The sequence below is a fragment of the Rhinatrema bivittatum genome, chromosome 7 (genome assembly GCF_901001135.1).
Source record: "Rhinatrema bivittatum chromosome 7, aRhiBiv1.1, whole genome shotgun sequence".
Taxonomy (NCBI): domain Eukaryota; kingdom Metazoa; phylum Chordata; class Amphibia; order Gymnophiona; family Rhinatrematidae; genus Rhinatrema; species Rhinatrema bivittatum.
The window spans coordinates 96,192,583-96,214,382 of NC_042621.1; the positions used below are offsets into that span (position 1 = coordinate 96,192,583).

The 21,800-nt window shown below is 44.1% G+C and overlaps 1 protein-coding gene across 1 annotated transcript in view; it reads right to left on the minus strand.

The window, feature by feature from the left end:
* Nucleotides 1-11,919: 11,919 nt before the first annotated feature.
* Nucleotides 11,920-21,800, minus strand: part of LRRC29 (leucine rich repeat containing 29) — a 47,964-nt gene continuing 38,083 nt past the window's right edge. Inside the window, exons 6-7 of the mRNA XM_029608755.1 lie at nt 16,238-16,455; nt 11,920-15,573 (exon numbers count right to left, since the gene is read on the minus strand). Coding sequence (XP_029464615.1) covers nt 15,405-15,573; nt 16,238-16,455 — 387 coding nt within the window. The 3' untranslated portion in view covers nt 11,920-15,404. The remainder of the gene's footprint in view (nt 15,574-16,237; nt 16,456-21,800) is intronic.

The window sequence follows — 21,800 nt, forward strand, 5'->3', positions numbered from 1 at the left end:
GGACCGTATTAGAATAACACCAGTGCCGTACATAATGATTATCATATCAATACAAAACATACAAACGCTTACCAAAGTAAAGTCTTCAGGGTGACATAGCAGGGAGCGCGTTTCACATAATTAGACAGGGAGCTTTAAACCTGTCAAAGGGCGCCAAGAATTTTTTACAGACCAATCAGCTAAGAGATTAGCCCACCAATCAGAGCCACGAATTCCTGACCAATCGGGAGTTAGATGAAATGCACCCATTCAATCTCTTTGTTGAGCCCCGCCGGGGCAACCGTGTCCAAACGATGAATCCAGCGTTGTTCACACTGAATCAAGTGAGAATCAAAATCACCTCCACGGGGTAGGGCAGGGACTACTTCAAGTACAAAGAAAAATAGGTCCGATATTGTGTGAGATGAGGACACCCAATGATCAACAAGAGGGGCTAAAGCCCTAGCATGTTTAATATTGGAACGGTGCTCGATCACCCTAGTCCTAATTTGTCGTCTAGTCTTGCCAATGTAAAGTTTTGCGCATGGACAGCGAATAACATATATAACACCCACTGAACTACAGTCAGATGACCCGTATAGAGTATAAATTTTTCCGGAACTGGGATCTGTGAAACTTGTCATTGTAGTTGTATGTTTACAAACGGAACAGTTCCCGCAAGGGGTATGACAACCAGGTGTACGTTGCAATATATTTTGTGAAAAATCTGACCGGATTAAAATATCCCTTAGATTCTTACCCCTGCGATAAGTAAACCGCAAAGAACTTTGAAAAAACTCAGAAAAGGATAAAGCTGACCAGTGTCTACGAATAATAGTGGAGATATCCTTGCTAAAAGGTGTAAATGGTAAAATGCAGTTTGTGGTGTTACTCCCATCCTTTTGTGTAGGAAGGAACAGCACATCCCTGTTAACGTACAACGCTCTTTTAAAAGCACGTTTGAGAATCTTAAAAGGGTACCCCCTCTGCTGGAACCGGGAGATCATCTCCTTAGCTTTAGACGTATACTCTGCTCTAGAAGAGCAGAGCCGTCGAAGGCGAAGGAACTGACCAGTTGGAATATTAGATTTAAGGATTCTTGGATGACAACTGTCAAATTTCAAAATCGTGTTCCGATCAGTTTGTTTTCTAAAAATCGAAGTAGAGAAAAGGCCATCTTTTAGTGTGATAAACATGTCCAAAAATGGAATCCGGTCATGGTGAAAATCAGAACAAAACTGGAGATGTGGGTTGCAACTGTTCAGCCAATCCAAAAATAAAAAGAATTGGATCTCAGTGCCTAACCAAACTAGGAAAACATCATCAATGTATCGGTACCAGGCATGTATGAATTTGTGCCACACAGAGGGGTAAATGTAAATCTCCTCAAACCGTGCAACAAATAAGCAGGCAAGGCTGGGGGCCATTGTAGCCCCCATTGCTGTCCCCTTGATCTGTACTTGTTTACTGAGAAGAAAATGCCTCAACTGAAGGTAGGCAAAGTAGTCTGTGTCAAAAGGAATTTTTCCTTAAGCACTTCAAAAGGTATTACAGACTGTCCTTGCCAGGCCTGTCCGATGGTACATAGTCCTCTCTCTGCCCATTACTGAAAGGGCTTACCCTCCCTGCCTGCTGGAAATGCTTCACACTGTCCAATTGCTGTGGAGAATGTATAGCTTTGATGACCCACAATGTGTGTGCGCCAAGATCTCCATACCAGCAATGTGGTTGCTGTGCACGGTGACACGTCCATTAAATTATGTATTTTCCCCATCCAGAATCTGTCCTGGATTTTCCCATCCCCCACCATGCCTTCTTCTATGACCACCCACTGTTTGCATTTTATCCTGTTGTGGGATTCAACAGTGGCTTTTATGTGAGCGGCGGCATACTATTTGAAAATATTAGGGACTCCTAGGCCACCATTTAGTTTGGGTTGGAACAATACTGTTCTGGAGATTCGGGGCGGCCGTCCTTTCCAGATAAAGGAAAAAATCTTTTGTTGAAGGGATTTCAGATATCCCACTGGTACACTGCAGGGCAATGTTTGAAACAGATACCCAATCTTCAGTAGTAGGGACATTTTCACCGCTGCTATCCATCCTAGCCAAGATATAGTTAGCCTATCCCAGCACGCTCAATCCTTTTCCAGATTCCTAACTACTGGTCCATAGTTTAATTGGAACAGTTTAGAGTAATCTGCTCCCACCATAACCCCCAGGTATTTCATTGCCACTCGTGCCCACTGTCAAGGGAACCGCTTTTTGAGCCTGGTATGTAAATGGGTAGCAGCTCTGACTTATCAATATTAATTTTAAATCCGGAGACCTTCCCATATTCATCTAGCTCCTGCACTACTGCATTTAGGGATGATTCAGGTTCAGATAGTGTGAATAGAACATCATCAGCATATAAGGAAATTTTATATTGCTTCCCCCCAATAGTGATACCCTGAATGTCATGTTGTCGCCTAATCCTTTTGGCCAACAGTTCAACGCAGATTGCAAATAGCAACGGTGACAGTGGGCATCCTTGTCTCATGTCATGCTGCATTTCAGAATTCTTGGAATACCCCCCATTGATCTTGATACAAGCCGAGGAGTTCTTATATAGTTCTTTAACCAGTTAAGGAAGTGGTTGCCAAGTCCCATTTTCCCCATAACCTGAAAAAGGAAAGACCAATGCACATGGTCAAATGCTTTTTCAGCATCTACCCTTAACAGAACTCATGGGGTCTTGGTGTGTTTAGCATAATGGGTGAGATTGACAATCTTGCGGACATTATCCCCTGCCATTCGCCCGGGCATAAAACCTCCTTGGTCCTTGTGTACCAACACCGTAATAACAAGACTCAAACGTTTGGCAAGGATCTTGGCTAGCAGCTTCAGATCTACATTTATGAGAGATATGGGTCTGTATGAACTGTATATTGTCTCATCCTTCCCTGGTTTGGGGAAAATAGTTATTCCCGCAGTGTTGGAAACTGGGGACAAAAAAAGTCTGTCCTGAGATAGTAGGCCCATTGGTTGAGATGTTTAACTATCACTTCTTTAAATTTCTTGTAGAATAAAGAGGTGAAACCGTCTAGACCTGGGGCCTTCCCCAACTTTAGTTCCCCTATCGCTTCCAACACCTCAACAGATGTGATCGGATCTCCCAGCTTTTGGGCAGTCTCCAAGTCTAAACAAGGTAATTGGATATTTGCCAAAAAAGAGTCGATACTGGGATCTAGAATATTAGAATCCCTAGTATAAAGTGTAGCATAGAATTGGTTAAATCTGTCCTGAATTTTATCTTCCTCTTCCAACATTGTCCCCTTTTCATCTTTTATTTTTATTTGAGACTGTGTCATTTTAGCCTTTAGTGCATGCACCAAAAGCCTACTTGCTTTATTGCCATGCTCATGAGTCTGTTTTAGCAGATCCATTTTGTACACCAAATCCTCCATCTCCACAGCTCTCAATTTATAGCAAATATTCCTTAAATCTTGTAGTATCCTCTGGGAATGGTCCCTTTTATGAGCTTGTTTGGCTTTATTCAGTTGGATAATTAGTTGTTGTTTTAACCTTTCTTTAACTTTCTTTTATAAGAGGCTAGGGATATTAAATGCCCTCTAAGTACCACTTTCAGACAGTCCCAAAGAACAACCGGATTCACTTCCGGTGTTTTATTGAGCTGGATGTACTCCAATATTGCGGATCTGATTTGTACCTCTATATCCTTATCTTTTATCAAGGAGTTGTTTAATTTCCAGAAGCGCTGCCCATCACTCTACGGGGTGCTTCTCATTTCCCAACACACTGGGGCATGGTCTGACCAGGAAATATTCCCTATCCTAACCTCTTTAGTTATCAAAGCCAAGGATTGGTCAATGAGAAAGAAATCAATTCTCGTGTAAACATCATGGGGTATAGAATGGAAAGTATAATCCCACTCTGTATAGTGTTTGTCTCTCCAGGCATCCACCAGATTCCACCGGGAGAGTAGATTATGTAGTGCTTTCCTATCTACAGGGGAGTGATGAAAACTGCGTTTTGAACAATCCAGCAGTGGATTATGTACTAAATTAAAATCATCTCCTATTATTACTTTCCCACTCTCTCTGAAGCACATTGGGACAGTAAATGTTCAACACAAATAGCTCATTTTGAATGCGCAAATGTACAGTCAGGTATTGGTCCTGATTATCTCTAATCATCGAGTCTATTTGAACTCTCAAATCTTTAGAGATTAAATTCCCAACTCCAGTATATTTATGAGTTGGGGAATTAGCTACAAGAATAATATGGCTGAAGTGTGGCGAGAACAATAGTCTCATCTCTTTTATGCAGGTGTGTTTCCTGAATAAAGGCAATCGAGGCCTTCAGAGAGAGCAATTCCTTAAACATCACACTCCTTTTATAGGGAGAGTTTAAACCTTTAACATTTAACGAAACAAACTTAACAGTAGCCATTAGGAGAACATGTATGTACCCAACCTTTTTATCATCAGTAAAACCAAAACCGTGGCTCATAATATATTCGGACAAATATATCAGTTACCAATCTGGCAATGTGACCTCTATTATTCATGTGGCATCCCCACTGGTTCCCTCCCCATCATACCATATCCACCACCACCGCAGTGCTGTCTCTCAACCACCACCTATGAAGTAAAACTCAGCACTAAGTCCATCCTCAGCCCTTGTGTCCATCTGTAGAATCCGAAAACAGTCATCCTCCATATAATAGCCATATCTGCATGACTTCCCTTGAATCAAGTGATCATATCCTCATGTATCCTTCTCCCGTAGAGGGTACTCGTGGGATCTGCGACGCAGTCGAGAACCATTTTTGCCTGCTCGTTGCCACCTGGGGGTCTCCAATATTATTTTCGGGCGTGCGGTGTCAGGTTTAGGCTGGGCAGAAAATCAAAATGGGGTCAAAATTGGGATCGCTTCCTCTTCTGAAAAAATCCTTGACGTAACTCCACTTATGGTGAAAGTCAGACTACAGGGGAATAGCCAGCGATAGTGTACGTTCTCCCTTCGCAAGAATGCAGTCACAGATTGCAGTTCCTTCCTCTTCTTCAAAGTGTAATGGGCGCTAGGTCACTATAAACAGCTATATTATGACCTTCCCAGGAGATACTGCCCATAGATCTCGCTTGTTGCATAATTTTCTCCTTCATAAGGACATAAGAAATTGCCATGCTGGGTCAGACCAAGGGTCCATCAAGCCCAGCATCCTGTTTCCAACAGAGGCCAAAACCAGGCCACAAGAACCTGGCAATTACCCAAACACGAAGAAGATCCCATGCTACTGATGCAATTAATAGCAGTGGCTATTCCCTAAGTAAAATTGATTAATAGCCATTAATGGACTTCTCCTCCAAGAACTTATCCAAACCTTTTTTGAACCCAGCTACACTAACTGCACTAACCACATCCTCTGGCAACAAATTCCAGAGCTTTATTGTGCATTGAGTGAAAAAGAATTTTCTCCGATTAGTCTTAAATGTGCTACTTGCTAACTTCATGGAATGCCCCCTAGTCCTTCTATTATTCAAAAGTGAAAATAACCGAGTCACATCTACTCGTTCAAGACCTCTCATGATCTTAAAGACCTCTATCATATCCTCCCTCAGCCGTCTCTTCTCCAAGCTGAACAGCCCTAATCTCTTCAGCCTATCCTCATAGGGAAGCTGTTCCATCCCCTTTATCATTTTGGTTGCCCTTCTCTGTACCTTCTCCATCGCAACTATATCTTTTTTGAGATGCGGCGACCAGAATTGTACACAGTATTCAAGGTGTGGTCTCACCATGGAGCGATATAGAGGCATTATGACATTTTCCGTTCTATTAACCATTCCCTTCCTAATAATTCCTAACATTCTGTTTGCTTTTTTGATTGCTGCAGCACTCTGAGCTGACTATTTTAAAGTATTATCCACTATGATGCCTAGATCTTTTTCCTGGGTGGTAGCTCCTAATATGGAACCTAACATCTTGTAACTACAGCAACGGTTATTTTTCCCTATATGCAACACCTTGCACTTCACTTGGTAACTATGTACGCATGCTATTATATCCCTGGGTATATTCTTCTTGGGCACTCCTAGTGCGCGATGCGCCGGTTTAAAACAATATCTTCATCTCCCAGCGTATCTGCATTTTCTCTAGCGTTTAAGATTGCACAGCATATCTTCCTCACCACCAGGCCCACGTCTTCTGGGACTCTGTGAATGTGGATATTAGATCTACGAGACCTATTTTCTAGGACCTCCAATTTGAGGGCAAATTCTGAGTTTTTCTGGCACACAGCTATCTCTTTCTAGGAGAGTCACCTCAGAATTTTATTCATCCATCTCAGCTTCTACATCCTCTACCCAAAGTCTAATAGCTCCTAGCGGCATTCCTTAAGGGCACTCTGCATGTCTTTTTTAACAGATTTAATGTCCTTCTGAATCTCTGAGAACCAGTTTTGAAAATTAGTTTTTGTAGGTTCCCTGCTCATTGTAGGGGAGTCCCCTTCTGCCGCAAGGTTTATGGATGCGGCGGCCATGTTAGTGTCTCCTGAGTCTGTGGCGTCCGTCAAGACCGCAAACCTCAAGCCGCTCGAATCACATGAAAAAAGTTTCAAATCGACCAGCTTCTTCCTGCAGGACATTCCGACAGGTTTCCCACACCAGAAATAGGTATTTTTTACCTGGGCTGAGAAGTTTTAGCGGCAGTGGTTGAGAATGAGTGAGGAGCGTCCATCTGGTGCGGGTGACATCACTTCCCCCTCTTCCCAGTAACATTTTAACTGGTAAATCACTCCTGAATAGAATAGGTAAATTCCGCATTCCTTGACAATGGATTTTTTTTCACAGTCTCCTCCTAATTCTTTGACTAGCTCAGGCTTTAACAATGATAGATTTTCTCTCTCTGTTCCCACTCTGTCTCAAACAGGGTTTTCTCCTTTTCCCCTGATTCCAAGGCAGAGCTCCAGCTGTAAGCTCCTGCCTCTGCAAAGGACCAGTTTCTTTCTGCACTGGCTTTTTTTTTTCCACAAGGAGAATTACTGCCCTGGATGAGGTCACAATAGAAAATAGTTCCTTACGTAGTGCTCTTATAGCCTTAAACTCTTCTTCCTGGACTCCTTTATAATCTTAAGATGGCAGAAGTCTGACAATTAATATTATCCAGTTAGAATTTTTGTTAAACATAGTAATAAACTTTTATGAAACAGTCAACTCACAGCTCCTTGATTCTTCCACAGCCTTTTTACAAAAAAAATTAAGCACAAAGCTTTCTTGCATTTAAGGTCAGCGCCCATTCAAATTAGCTTGTCACAGGGGACCTATGCACACACGGAACTTTGTTTTGCCAACTGATTGATGCTACTCCTTGACCTCCCATAGATTTGTATTGTCTCCAACTGCTTCCTGTGAAATACCATCCAACTTTATCTTCTAAAACTTTTAAAGAAATTTGGTTTGAAATAAATATTATACGAAGGGATTGCTCAATGTTTGCTCACATCTAGGCTGGCACTGGTTTCAATACTTTTGTTCTGGTTTTCTCAGAGAGATTTATATTACTGGAGATCTGTGCTGATGTCACTTCCTTTTTCCCTTCCCTGCAGACCAGGATGATTCAAAAGATACAACTGCAACTTTCTCAGTGCAATCTCTTTGTGGTTATTTGTTGTTTTTTTTTGGGGGGGGGGGTTTGTGATTCCCGCTTCTTCTGTAATAACAGGAGCTGGATCCTTTCTATTCTCACTTTTGACCTGGCTGAAGCCTGCTTTTTGCTGTTCTTTCAGAATTATAGCAGGTAATAGGGTATGGATGAGATAAAAACACAGGCTGGCTCTCTCAGCCTGTCTTTCCCTGGTTTTAACCACTGCAGCGTGGCTGGGATTTCTTTCAACCAGGCATACAGAATGCAAGTATTTTTTTCACTTATTTACATATATGTTCAGTAATTTTGTTCTTTGTGATAGTTTCTACCATTTTGCCTGACCTAGATGTCAGACTCACTGGTCTGTAGTTTTCTGGATCACACCTCGATCCCTTTTTAAAAATTGTCATTAGCAATGCTGCAGTCTTCAGGTACCATAGACGATTTTCATGATAGTTTACAAATTACCAGTAGCAGATCCGCACCTTCATTTTTCAGTTCTTTCAGTGCTCTGGGAGGTATGCATCTGGTCCAGGTGATTTACTATTCTTTAGTTTGTCAGTTTGCTCTATTACATCTTCCACATTCACTGAGATTTGTTTCAGTTCCTCTGACTCATCACTTTTGAATATCATTTCTGGCTTGGGTATCAGTTTACATTTCTTGCTTAACTCTCTGAACCCTCAGTTCTAGGGCTTACCTCATGCCTTTCTAAATCTGCATGACTCCACAGCCAGTTGCGTTTGCAGGAAAGCCAATATGAATAAGATAGATTTATATACACTAGAGACTCAGAGTATATATATATATATATAATATATCTTACAAACTCCAGTGGCTGTGGGCTTATGAGGATACATTTGGGAAGCTCTGCTATACAGGATTATAACTGTCCTGTGTGGTAATAAGCTACAATCCGCTCTTCCATATCTAACTAATGAGCCACCAGTCCTCATTGATATTATTTCTAAGAACATAATTTCCTTTTTTTTCTTAAGGAACTGAAATGGTTGAAATAGAAACTATTTTCCTCCTTTTTAGGTACTCATTGATAAAGTACAAAGAAATGCCTAATGGAGAGCTCATTCCTATCCTGCATGTCTGTCTCTGATCCTCTTGCAACTCAGAAATCTGGGCAGGGCCTCGTGTGAAAATTGTCAGAGAAGGGCTGAAGCAGTTGATAAATGGCCTAGGTTGGAGGGTACAGCTACAGGCTTTGGCATTGGTGTTTTTGGGTGAGGGGAACATTCCACCTGGTGCCAGCATGCACTAACGAGCTCTAATGCACACTAAACTGCTATGTTGTGTCTACAAGCAAATGTGAATGAACCCATGGTAGGTAGAACAGCTCTCCACAGCTGATAAGCCTACTGGTGGGGGTCAATGAATGCTACACCCACGTAGGTGTACGCCTAATGGCAGTACGCACCTATTACGTGTTTATCACGGCATTGCTCTAACTCCTGTTCAGGCAGTTGCAGTCACTGTCAGTTGTCCCTAGGCACCTCTCGGGGCCATTTCTCTCTTGGACTCTACAAAAGCAGCTTTCAGATTAGCTTTGTATGAAGGCCAGGGAAAGCAGAAAGTCCAGGCATTCCTCACAGTTACAGACCAACTAGGTGCAGATGCAACCATCCAAACATTCAGAAATAGATGCCAGGGCATGTTGGTTATCTAGTTGGAACCTGGTGCTGACTGAAAACTTGTTGCAAAAGATAGTTGAATAAGGGGCAGGCCCCTACCAGGTTCATAGAAAACTGAAAAGAGGAGCAGTATTAAAAGCAGAGACCACTGCAGAAGCATGTATGAGTGTTAAAGGCATGGAAGTCCTTGGCTGGGCCATCTTTATTTTTAGTGCCAAAATAAAGTTATTAGTTTTATGCTAACCTTGAGGTGGGTAACCCACACAAAGAGGGGTAACATTAGCACAAGTTTGAAACTTATAAGCAGTAATGCTAGTCCTCAAACTACGTGTGGTGGGGATGAATACCTTGATTACTTAATTCCAGTTTTATCTACCAGGTCCTCAAGTTCCTCCTCCTGGATCTTACATAGCTCTGCAATGTACTGTAGGTCATACAGACATATCCATAGAATGTGATATTTCATGTGTAGGTCTGACATCACTATTTACTGTGATACCTTAACCCTTTATGAACACCAGGCAAGCCACCCCCAAACATTAACGCATCCAGGCAGGCTCCTTGCCTCCACTGGTGTTCTGTGAAGAGGGAGCGTGCTATGGTATCCTCTGCTCGCAAACACGCTCCTTGATGTCAAGGTTTGCATGACCTTTTAATGAATTAGGGTTATCGATGCAGAGGGGATGGAGCTCAGAAAAAACATCTTTTAAATTAACAGCTGGTCCTGACTGAACTTTCTGTTATAACAGAACTATAGCAAATGTGAGAGAACCCGCTACTTTAATTAACTTTCAGCACTATTATGCTGTTATACCACAGACATAAAATCCAATTGCCACAACAATCCTCACCTTTTCAGGAAAGAATTTAGACTAGAAAGACAATGACTAAGTGCTTTCTGTGCTGTTCATGTGTATATAAGCAGAGAGAATCGATCAATTGATGAATGAAACAATCTCTCCCATTCCCTCATTGACTTTACTGGCTATAGATGAAGAAATGTAAATTAAGTGAAAACATCATCGTACTTAATTTTCTTTACTTTCTGAATGATATTTTCCTTCCCCAATAGTATCGAGCAGCACTATGTACCTGTTAAAAGAGTAGCGTGGTGAAGTGCTGCTTACTGATTGGTACTTATCCTGAGAAATATCCTCATTGTGACAGTATGAAAGCGCTCACACTTGAGTCACCTTATCTTGGGCTAGTAAAAGCAGTAGGGATGGAGTTTCCTAAATGTACTTTGTATAGGTACTGTAATTATACACTGAGCTTAGAGGCTGTGGCTGCTTACTTCTTCCTGCTCTGGATATTGGGTAGAAGAAAAACTGCTCCTGACCTCATCAAGTTTTACAATAAGTTGGCATGGGTGACGTTCAAGGTTTGTGTGTTGTATGTGCATGTATGTCTAAGTCTATGTATAATTTCTGACATGGTGCTCTGCATCGCCCTGAAGTCACAAGTCTCTTATGAGCCAGGTACTGAAGAACGGACTGTGAAGGCCCTGCGTGTTACAGTGCACTGTGCTGACAGGCTGGATACTCTGTGGTGAAGAAAGGGAAAATGAGTAGGAATGACTAAATGTAGCACTCTAAAAGATCAAGGGCAAGGTAACCCATTCCTTTTTACCTCTACGGAGATGAGCACCTAGAGATCCAGCCTTTCACCTCTTCATGCTGTGGCACCAAACCCTACCTATGAAAAGGCAGCAATGCACAATCTCTTGAGGAAACAATGAAGATTAATTACCTCCCTACATGCTAGTAAAATACCTCACCTGGGTCGCACAAAGAAAAACCTTCACCAAATACAGCATAAAAACACAAATTACAAATGCAGAGACAAAAACTGGAATGGAAACCCAAGAACTAGAAACAGAAATACATTTCCTCCTACACCAAGCAAAGTACAAAGATAGAAGAAATGCACATTCCCCAAACTGGCATATTTATTTATTTATTTATTTAATTTTATATACCGGCAACCGTTTGCACATCGTGCCGGTTTACAGATAACTTAAAACAAGGATATATATAGGCAAAGCCTTTACAAGGAACATTGTGTAACCTAGAACATAGTAACAGATCAATAACTAAATAAATAGGGGAGGGAGGGGAGGGGGTGGTCGAGACAAAGGGGGGGGCAGGGGGGGGGGTGAAGACGGAAACGTGAGGAGAAAATATGTACAGGGAAACAATGAACAAGTGGTATGTACATAGGTTGTGTGCAATATTTGAAAATGCGCAAGGGCAACAGTGAAAGGGGTAAGAAGATATGTACGGTGCTAATAAGAGATAAATTATTGTGTGCATGATAAGTGAGGGGTTTGTGGTTGTCTTGAGGGGATGGGTGTAGGTCCTGTGGTGGGGGTGTTATTAGCATATTATGGCTCTTGTAGCTCATTACCCCCTTCCATGTCCTCATCCCTTACTTCTCCCGTTCAATCATCCCTTCACACTTGCACATCTCTGCCCAGCATTTCTGACTTCCTTCCATTCCCTCCCTGGACTCACTGTCTCCCCTGCTTGACTTTCCCTGCCCTCTTCCTCCCTCCCCATCATTGCCCAGCATAGCACTGACCCCCTCTTTTCCAATCCTTCTTGCCTGGCATCCCCCTGCCCTCCCTTTTCCCTAAGCCTCATACCCCAACTCTCCACCCCATCGAATAGCACCCACACCCCCTCTGGCTACTGCTTACCCAACAGCCCCAACTTCCTATCTCCCCAAACTTTCCTGCCCCGCAGACTCCTGCGTCCCTATGACCCCATATCTACCTGCCCAGTAGAACCTACACCCTGTATCTCCTCACCCCCATGCTCAGCAGCTTGTGCAGACCCCCTTCACCCATGTAACTCCTGATTCCCTTTCTCCCCACCCCTCTCTGCTTAGCAGCACCCACACCCTCTCTCTCACCACTAGCAGCACCTGCATTTCCTCATCTTCCTGGTTCCCAGCCAGCAGAAAAGCCTCTAATCTAGTACAGATTTTCTCTCTCTCCTTACTGGCAGCAGATGAAGCACTGGGAAGAGGAGGAGGCAGCAGCGGCTCTATTCATGTAGAGAACTTGCCCTCGCCATCTCTCTCACTTCCAGACCTTGCCAAGTGAAGATAGCATCAGCAGCATCCCTTTTGGGCCTGGCAGGGAAAGATGAAGCCGATGACCCACTAGGCCCAGCAAAGCAGAAGTTGGCAATGTCTTGTTCTAAGCTGGATGAAGGAGGCCAGAAATGTCTCCAGGTAGGCCAGGAAGAGGAGAAGGAAGCTAGAGCAACCTCCTGTGGGGCCAGGCGGATGAGGAGAGAGTGGGGCCAGGCGGATGAGGAGAGAGCGGCCTCCTGTGGGGCCAGGCGGATGAGGAGAGAGCAGCCTCCTGTGGGGCCAGGCGGATGAGGAGAGAGCAGCCTCCTGTTGTCCCCATAAGACACCACCAGTGTGTCCCAACCCAACTGCGACCATTGTTCTAAGGCAAGCAACCTTCAAAGGGTTTTGCTTATTCTCTCGCAGGGCTAGGAGCCTTGGTTCCAAATTTTATTCTCAGGACCCTGCCAGCCAAACGGGTTTTCAGGATATCCACACTGAATATGCCTAAAATAAATGTGTATATACTGGGTCTGCAACGTATCCAAATATATCTCCCGTGTATGCAATGTGAATATCCTGAAAATCCAACTGGCTGCAGGGTCACAAGACAGGTTTGGGAACCACTCAGTGACAATAATAGGATACAGAAACATAGAGGCTAACATTGAAAAGGGTTTGTCTGTGGAACTTACGTTATCCTGACAGGCCTTGATATTCCAGTTTCCCCTCACTGCAGCCCAGCAAACGTTTACCCTGGTGGGGAACATTTTGCAGCTGTGGCCTAAATTTAGCATAGGAAGTGCTGCTATTCAGTGCTGTCTGGATAATCTTAGGAGGGTAAGTCTGGTGGGGCAAATCACCCAGCTAACTTTAGGGAGACTGAGCCAGGTAAGTCCCGCTGCATACTCAGCTAAAATGTACGCAGGGCAAACTTCCCGTACCACTCAGTATGGACTTTGTAGTTTCTAACGCCCAAGAAAACCAGCAAAGGCTGTGAATGCCATAAACCATTTCTTGATGAAGGACCCAGTGTTCTTCACTGACCCTGCAGGATCAGCTGAAACAACATTTAACTACAGGAGGCTGACAAAAAATGCTGATTTCAGTGAAATCCACTCTTTGATGAGAAAAATCATTTTTTTTTTTTTAGCTACCCCAACGCAGGAGCAATGTGTGTGTGTGTGTGTGTGTGTGTCCCCCCGGAGTGGTGGCTCTCTTGAACCCTGCTGGCTTCCCCCAGTGTGCTACTGCCTCTCCCCCCCCAGAAGCCAGAGCAGATCACAGAGAAGGATGGAAGCGGGACCAACAAAGCACTTTAAAGTGCTACCCAGTGCAGCGCCTTCTTGATGCACACAGTTCCTCAGTGCAGTCCCTGAATGCCAACGTTTCTCATGAGATAAAAATGCTAAAAGCTATTAGAAATCAGTTGGAGTCAATCTGCAGTCATTGGTGGGTATTCGGGTCTCTTGGTCTTATGTTGGGGGAAGGGCTTCCTGCTCTCGGACAGCTGGGAGTCACAGAAAAGTCCAGGAGCCGCTATTATACTTTGTTACGACAGGAAACTTCTACTGTAATGAACTAATAATAAAATGTGTATTCTCCTGGCCAGTTAGAAGAATTACTCTTGTACTGCTTTACAGCCACAGCTTGGTTGTACAAGGACAACTTGTGATCAGTTAATAACTGAAATACTACCTTAATACCTTACAATGAGCCTGTCTAGAATAAAAGGTTTTATCAATCGGGCATGCAATTTTAGTCTCCAAGCAGGACCTCTGCCACTCTATAGGCGAGAAGTGTTTTTATTGGATTAGAAAAAAATACATGGCGATCAATCTGTTACACAGAGACAAGAGACACAAGCTTAAGAAAAAATATACTATACTTTTATGATCACTGAAAATGATTTCAGCACACATTATAAAAGTAAAATGTATTAAAAATATATATTAACAGGATTGTTAATTTGTCAGATAGCTGTTAATTGCAAATTCCACAATCTCCACATAATTCTATGCAAAGATTTAAGACTCTGCTGACACCAACTGCCAGTTTACAAAACCAGCAGCAAATGGGAATTGCTCCCCCAATCCTATCAACATTGCAGGCTCCGGTTAGGGTTGCCAGCTGGCTCCAGATTTTCAGAAGAGGAGAATCTGGTCCTGGTTTTACCCCCACTGTATTCAGGGACTTGCAATCTTGCTTTTCTTAGAGATCTAGTTGAAGGCATGAACATTTGGTGGCTTCCCATGGTCATAAACAGATATCTGTGGTTTCTGCAGTCTTTGGGGATCGCACTAGAACAGCCTTCAGTCAGTGCCACAAGCGATACAGTGGCAGCTTCAGGCCTTTCATTCCCCTCCTCAAATCAGGAGATGGGTAGGGGAAGGAACAAAAAGAGGAAACTGGAAGAGGGAATTCCTTGGGGCTCCCTGAGCAGCACAGCTGATGGGGAAGAAAAGAAGGAGCGAGTTCATCAGCTGGAGAAGAGGTGAAATTCTGGCCTGTATCCAATGAGGTAAAACCAGGACTAGATCAGCCTGTCCTGAAAATCTGGATCTAGCTGGCAACCCTAGTTCCGGTTTATTGCACAGTTAAGGCTATCACTCTATAGGATGAATTTCATAAATTCCAAGGCCGATTCCATCCAATCACACGAAGTAGCCAATGAAACAAATTTAAATTAAATTAAATGGATTTAAATTAATCCAACCTACTGATCTAGGATGCCAAACAGGAATTTATAAAAAAGAAAGGGCCTACCTTCACTAGCCCCCAAATTAATTATGTGGCTTCTTTGCCATTAGTTGGATGTTTGTTAAATGCAAATAAACTTTCTATTGCGGTACCATTCCTAGCTCCCGTCTCCTGGAATAAACCAGTTATAATCATCTCCGAAGTTTCTTGACATGTACAAAATAAAACTATTTCTGGGCAGTCTGTGGCACTCTTGTATATATCTTCTCAAGCAGCTCCATCAGCTGTGGCCAGTACTCTGCCAGCCCCAACTCCTGCTAACCTGCTCACCCCGGCACTTCACAGGCAGGCTGGTCATTCATAGAGTAAAAGAAAGGTCAGCTCCACCCACAAAGCGTGTCTGGATGTGAGTCAACATGGGAAGCTGGGATTGGATAAGCTTTATGCTGTCCATGCTTATATTATTACACATGGAAACGTCCAGGCTCTTCAGCTGTTTGCATTCAGTGCTGATAATCTTCAGAGACCTGGATTATAGATAAAACAGGAGTTTAGCCTCAACCCACTAAAAACACACAATTCCTTCTCGATTTCTTCATTATACATGCCTTTAGTGACAACCTGATGCCAACTGGATCACACCTACCTAACATATGTCACTTCATTTCTTCATTAAATACACGTTTTAACTATTTAATCATTACTCCTCAGGTCATATTTACATTTTCATTACACCTAGTCCTCGATTACTGCCATCTGAGGTATTGGTATAACCCTCATCACTTCTGAGAGAGCTCTGTAACTCACGTGTTCACTCTGATTAGATTCTTTGAGTTGATAACACTTCATTTTCCCTGCTAAGACTGCTGTCCAGACAGCTCCATCTCCCCCACTACCTGCCGAGAAGGCTTCAACCTTCCTCTAGCTGCTGAGACAGGTTCCATGTCTTCTCCTCTAACCACTGAGACAGCTGAATTTTCCACACTACCTGTTAAGACAGCTCCATAGTCCTCCTTACCCTGTGTTATTGCTTGAAGAAGCACAATTAATCACTCTTATCTAGCTCATTCCTTCTAGAGCTCAATTTGTATCATTCTCCTGAACGCTCAACTTTTATCCCTCTAATGATCAACAAAGCATGACGTCTACAGGTCCAAGATCCTGTGTCTGCCATTTCCTGCTAGTACTCACTGGTCAGTGAGCTGGTTACAGCCAGCCAGGTTCAGGTGCTGGAGGCGTAGCAGAAATCGAGCAGCACCCAGGAAACCTTCATCAGTCAGGTTTGTGCAGTGACTTAATGAGAGCTGCTCCAGGCAGCGGCAATTCATAGCAAGTGCCGCAAGGCTGCAGTCACTGATCTCTCCCAACAAGCTTAGGGACAGCTGCTTTAGGTCAGGGAACTGGATCACCTGCAAAGAGGAAATGACCGTATCAAAAGCAAAGGGAAGAAGGTAAGAGTCACGGTAAAAGAACAAGGGGATGTGAACAGGGTCATGCCGGACAGAGTTAAAGGAAAAGCATCAGAAAGGATCAAATTAAGATCAAGAGAGGACAAGATAAAGGGTCACAAGAGGGATGTGGGAAAGGCTCCTATCACATCATAGAATTAACTAATTTGAGAAAAGTTACACATACATATATACAAAGTATCATAGGCTCAACTACTGTAATATTGTCTTGTTAACATGAAGGGGACAATTTTCAAACTATGTATTTTGAAGCAAAGTATGCAGACTTTGCACCAGCTTTCAAAAGAAAAAACACACATACATACATTCATAGAAACATGACGGCAGAAAAGGACCGTCTGCCCATCCATCCAATTAATTTAGCATTATCACTTCCTTATAGAACCCCTGTAATTATCCCATACTTTCTTGAATTCAGATACTGTTTTTGTCTCCAACACTTCCTCTGGGAGTCTGTTCCTCACATCCACCATCCTATCTTTAAAGAAATATTTCCCAAGGTTACTCCTGAGTCTATCCCCTTTCAACCTCATCTCAGGACCCCTCATTCTACAGCCTCCTTTACATTGAAAATGGCTCACCTCCTGTGCATGGAAACTTTTGAGATATTTAAATGTCTATCATATCTCCCCTATACTGCCTTTCCTCTAGGGTATACATGTTTAGATCGATCCCCATATGCTTTAGAGTGAAGACCATTGACCATTTTAATCGCCACCCTCTGGATCGACTCCACCCTATTGATATCCTTTTTAAGGAGAGATTTTCAGAATTGTACACAGTATTCCAAGTGAGGTCTCACCAGGGACCTATACAGGGCTAATATCACCTCCATTTTTCTGCTGACCATTCCCTATGCAGCCAAGCATCTTTCTGGCTTTTACCATTGCTTTATCCACCTGTTTGGCTCCTTTAAGATCATCAGATACAATTACCCCTCAAGATCCCACTCTTCCTTTGTGCTTAGAAGTTCATCTCCAATACTGTACCTTTCCCTAAGTGCATTACTCTGTAGTTTTTAGCATTAAATCTTGCTGCCAGATCTTAAACCAGGGGTGGCGAATTCCAGTTCTCGAGTGCCACAAACAGGCCAGGTTTTCAGGATATCTGCAATGAATATGCATGAGAAAGATGTGCACGCACTGCCCCCACTGTATGCAAATCTATCTCATGCATATTCATTGTGGATATCCTGAAAACCTGGCCTGTTTGTGGCCCTCAAGGACTGGAGTTCGCCATCACTGCCTAGGACCATTCCTCGAGCTTTGCTAGATCCCTCCTCATATTTTCCACTCCTTCCTGGCTGTTCACCCTGTTACAGGTTTTGGTATCATCGGCAAAAAGGCAAACCTTTCCTGACAACCCTTCCATTATGTCGCTCACAAAAATGTTGACATGAACGGGGTTTCACGGGCCGATCCCTGAGGCACACCGCTAGTAACAACCCCACTACCCTTTACCGCCTTCCCTCTCAGCCAGTTTCTTATTTTCCCTTTGAAAACTACTGAAAAGGACAAGTACCCACAGAGATGTGCAGCTCCTTTTTCCGTGGGCACTTTTTCTGGCCAAAACAATGCACACAGTAATGAAAACATTTTGCCTTCTCTGACTTAACCTCACTCCAGCAACACCCCCAAGAATATGCCCAGGAATAGTACATGCGTTGTGCAATGTGCAGAGTTTCACCTGCATACAGGGTGGGCACTTTTTATTCAGCCTATTTACCTGGGTATAGAGTCCTTTATCTGGCTAAACAGCTTTTGATTTTCTGACAGCCTGTGTAGGGCTGACGCCCATGTGTAGAAGGTAAGTCTGCTTTGACACTTAGGATGTGGAACATGGCGCGGTACACGTATATACATTTATGCCTGCTGGAGAGCACGTGCAAATGTGTTCACATACATTTAGCTGCATGTTTTCACAATTTAAGGGCATGCAGAGAAATGGTTTCCCTGCCCCAGGAACAACTCTTCCAAGTACACATAAAAAGGTGAATACAGAAAGCATGGGATATGCACACAACTTGGGCCACCTGTGTACGCCTGTATTTTCCACTATGGGGTCGATTTTAGAAAAGTACGCCGGATTTTATAAGATGCACGCGTAGCCGCGCGTATCTTATAAAATCCAGGGTCGGCGTGTGCAAGGGGGTGCACATTTGTGCACCTTGCGCACGCCGAGCCCTGCGCGCACTACCCGTTCCCTCCGAGGCCGCTCCGAAATCAGAGCGGCCTTGGAGGGAACTTTCCTTCGGCCTCCCCCCACCTTCCCCTCCCTAATCCACCTCCCCAGCCCTATCAACACCCCTCCCTACCTTTATCGCGAAAGTTATGCCTGCCCTGGTCGGCCGCCGGCGTGCAATTCCCTAGCCCGGGAGCGATTTCGGAGGCTTCGGCCACGCCCCCGGGCCGGAACCATGCCCCCTGGAATGCCCCGAATGTCGCGCCGCCCCCCCCCCCCGACACGCCTCCCCTAGCAAAGCCCTGGGACTTAAGCGCGTCCCGGGGCTTGCGCGCGCCGCCGAGCCTATGCAAAATAGGCTCGGCACGCGGGGGGGGGGGGTGTTTAAAGGGTTACGCACATAACTTATGCTCGTAACCCTTTTAAAATTTACCCCTATGTGAACAAATGAAAAGTTACAAAAAAAGGGCAGGGTGGGGAGTGGGCCTTCCTCGATTTCACCTTGAAATTTGCACGTAAATACTTTCGCACACGGGTACATGCTGAGGTCCCCTGTCGCGTAACTTTACTTCTGCTTTGAATGGCGTGCAAGTTGTAAAACAAAAAAAGCTAAACACATCAGTTAGTTTGAGAAATTACTACTTACCTGAAAATGTCCTTTTCTTTAGACCAGACAGATAAATTCAGAATCAGTGGGTTATGTATCTCTACCAGATGGAGACGGAGCAAACCTGACATCATAGTATATATACTCCTGCAGTGACATCAGCCTGCCAGTATTCTCTTCAAAAGTCAACTGTGTACAGACTAGCAAAAACTTTATTAATAACAGATAACCATTTCAGTACTCAGCCAAAAGAAAACTCTGAGCTCAGACAAAGAATGTATTAACACTAGTTTAGGGACTGAACTAACACCAGTAACCCCTGGAACACAGAGCCATGCAGGAGGACCATAACACAATCATTCGGCAGCCAAGGGTGGGAAGCTGAATTCATCTGTCTGGTCTAAAGAAAAGGAAATTATCAGGTAAGTAGTAATTTCTCATTTCTTAGCACCCAGACAGATGAATTCAGAATCAGTGGGATGTATCCAAGCTACTCCTGAATAGGGCGGGAGGCTGCCAGTGGTCCTGTCTAAACTGCACGTTCAAAGGCTACGTCCTCCCGGGCCTGCACATCCAGACGATAATACCTGGAAAAGGTGTAAAAGGAGAACCATGTTGCAGCTCGGCAAATGATGATGGGCGACAACAATTTAACTTCCGCCCATGACACTGCCTGAACTCTAGCAGAATGAGCCCTAACCTGACTAGCTAACGGCTTTTCAGCATCCACATACATGACCGTGACTACCTCCTTAATCCAGTGAGCTACTGTAGCCTGTGAAGCCAGCTAGCCCCGTTTACTTCCACCATGAAGAACAAATCCTTCTTCCGGAAAGGTTTACAAACCTCCAGATACCTCACGATATGTCTCTTGACATCCAAGGTTTGCAATAGGCAGTATTCCTATGCATCTCTTTCCCTATCTAGAGATGGCTAGGAAATGGACTGATTCAAGTGAAAATCTGAGGTCACTTTTGGCAAAAAGGAAGGAACAGTACCCAGCTGTATCGCCCCTGGAGTCACCCAAAAGAATGGCTCCTGGCAAGACAAGGCCTGCAGCTTGGATATTTGACGTGCAGAACAAATCGCCACAAGAAACACCGTTTTCAAGGTCAGTAACCGCAAGGAAAGGCTACGTAACGGTTGAAATGTAGGGCCTGCCAAGAAATCCAAAACCAGATTAAGACTCGAAAAGAGTACCGGTAACCTCAAGGGAGGACTAAGATGTTTCACTCCGTTCAAGAAATGGGCCACATCTGGATGAGCCGATAAGGATTCACCATTCACCTGATCCCTGAAACAGGCAAGATGCACTACTTGCACCTTTAAGGAATTAAGGGCCAACCCTTTAGTCAATCCATCCTGCAAAAATTCCAAAATGAGCAGGATCTTAACCGAATGAAGAACACCTCAGTATTCACACCAAGCCTCAAATACTCACTAAACTGTACATAGGCTAAGGAAGTGGAGAACTTTCTCACTCGTAGCAATCACTGCAGTAGAATAGCCACGCTTCAGCAATCGAGCCCTCTCAAGGGCTATACCATAAAGAACAGGTCCCTGCTGCATCAAATTCCTGTGCACCGAAAACCAAAGGGGGGAGTCTACCAGAAGCTGTCGCAGATCCACATACCATGGTCTCCTGGGCCAATCTGGTGCCACCAGAAGCACCATCCTTCTGTGACCCTCAATCCTCCAAACCATTCTGCCCAACATGGGCCATGGGTGAAAGGTATACAGCAGCTTGTCCTCTGGCCATTCATGCATGAGAGCATCAATACCCAAAGACTTCGGATCTCTCCTGCAACTGAAAAATAGAGGAACCTTTGCATTGTGAGAAGTCGCCAGCAGATATAGAAATGGTTGGTCCCAGTGATCCATTATCAGATGAAATACCTTGTCTGACAATACCTATTCTCCTGGGTCCAGATTCTCCCTGCTAAGAAAGTCTGCGCTTACATTATTTTTTCCTGCAATGTGCAAGGCCAAGATCTCCTGAAGATGCACTTCTGCCCATTCCATAAGTCGGTCTATTTCCAGTGACACTTGCTGGCTCTTGGACCGCTTGACCCTGCAACTGGCCACTGCATTGCAAGCATGCCAACTGGACCGCCCGGGATTCCAGAAGAGCTCTAGAGAAACTCTTCTGCACTCCAGAGCCCTTGTACTGTCAGTTCCTGAAAGTGAGCTCCCCAACCTTGGAGCTTGTATCTGTCGTAAGAACTAAACAGTTCACTGATTTTAGGGAAACTCCCTTTCCTAGATGATCCGCTTGTAACCACCATTGTAATTGAGAGCAGATCGCCATCGCAGGTGGAGCCGAATCGAATAGTCCTGAGACTGTGGGCTCCAATGAGACAGCAGGAAGCGCTGAAGAGGATGCATATGCACCCATGCCCATGGCACCACTTCCACGGTTACAAACAGAGTAGCTGCAGATAGGACCACTCTGTCGGACGTATAGTGTTCATCAACAGACGCACCTGCGCCAACAACT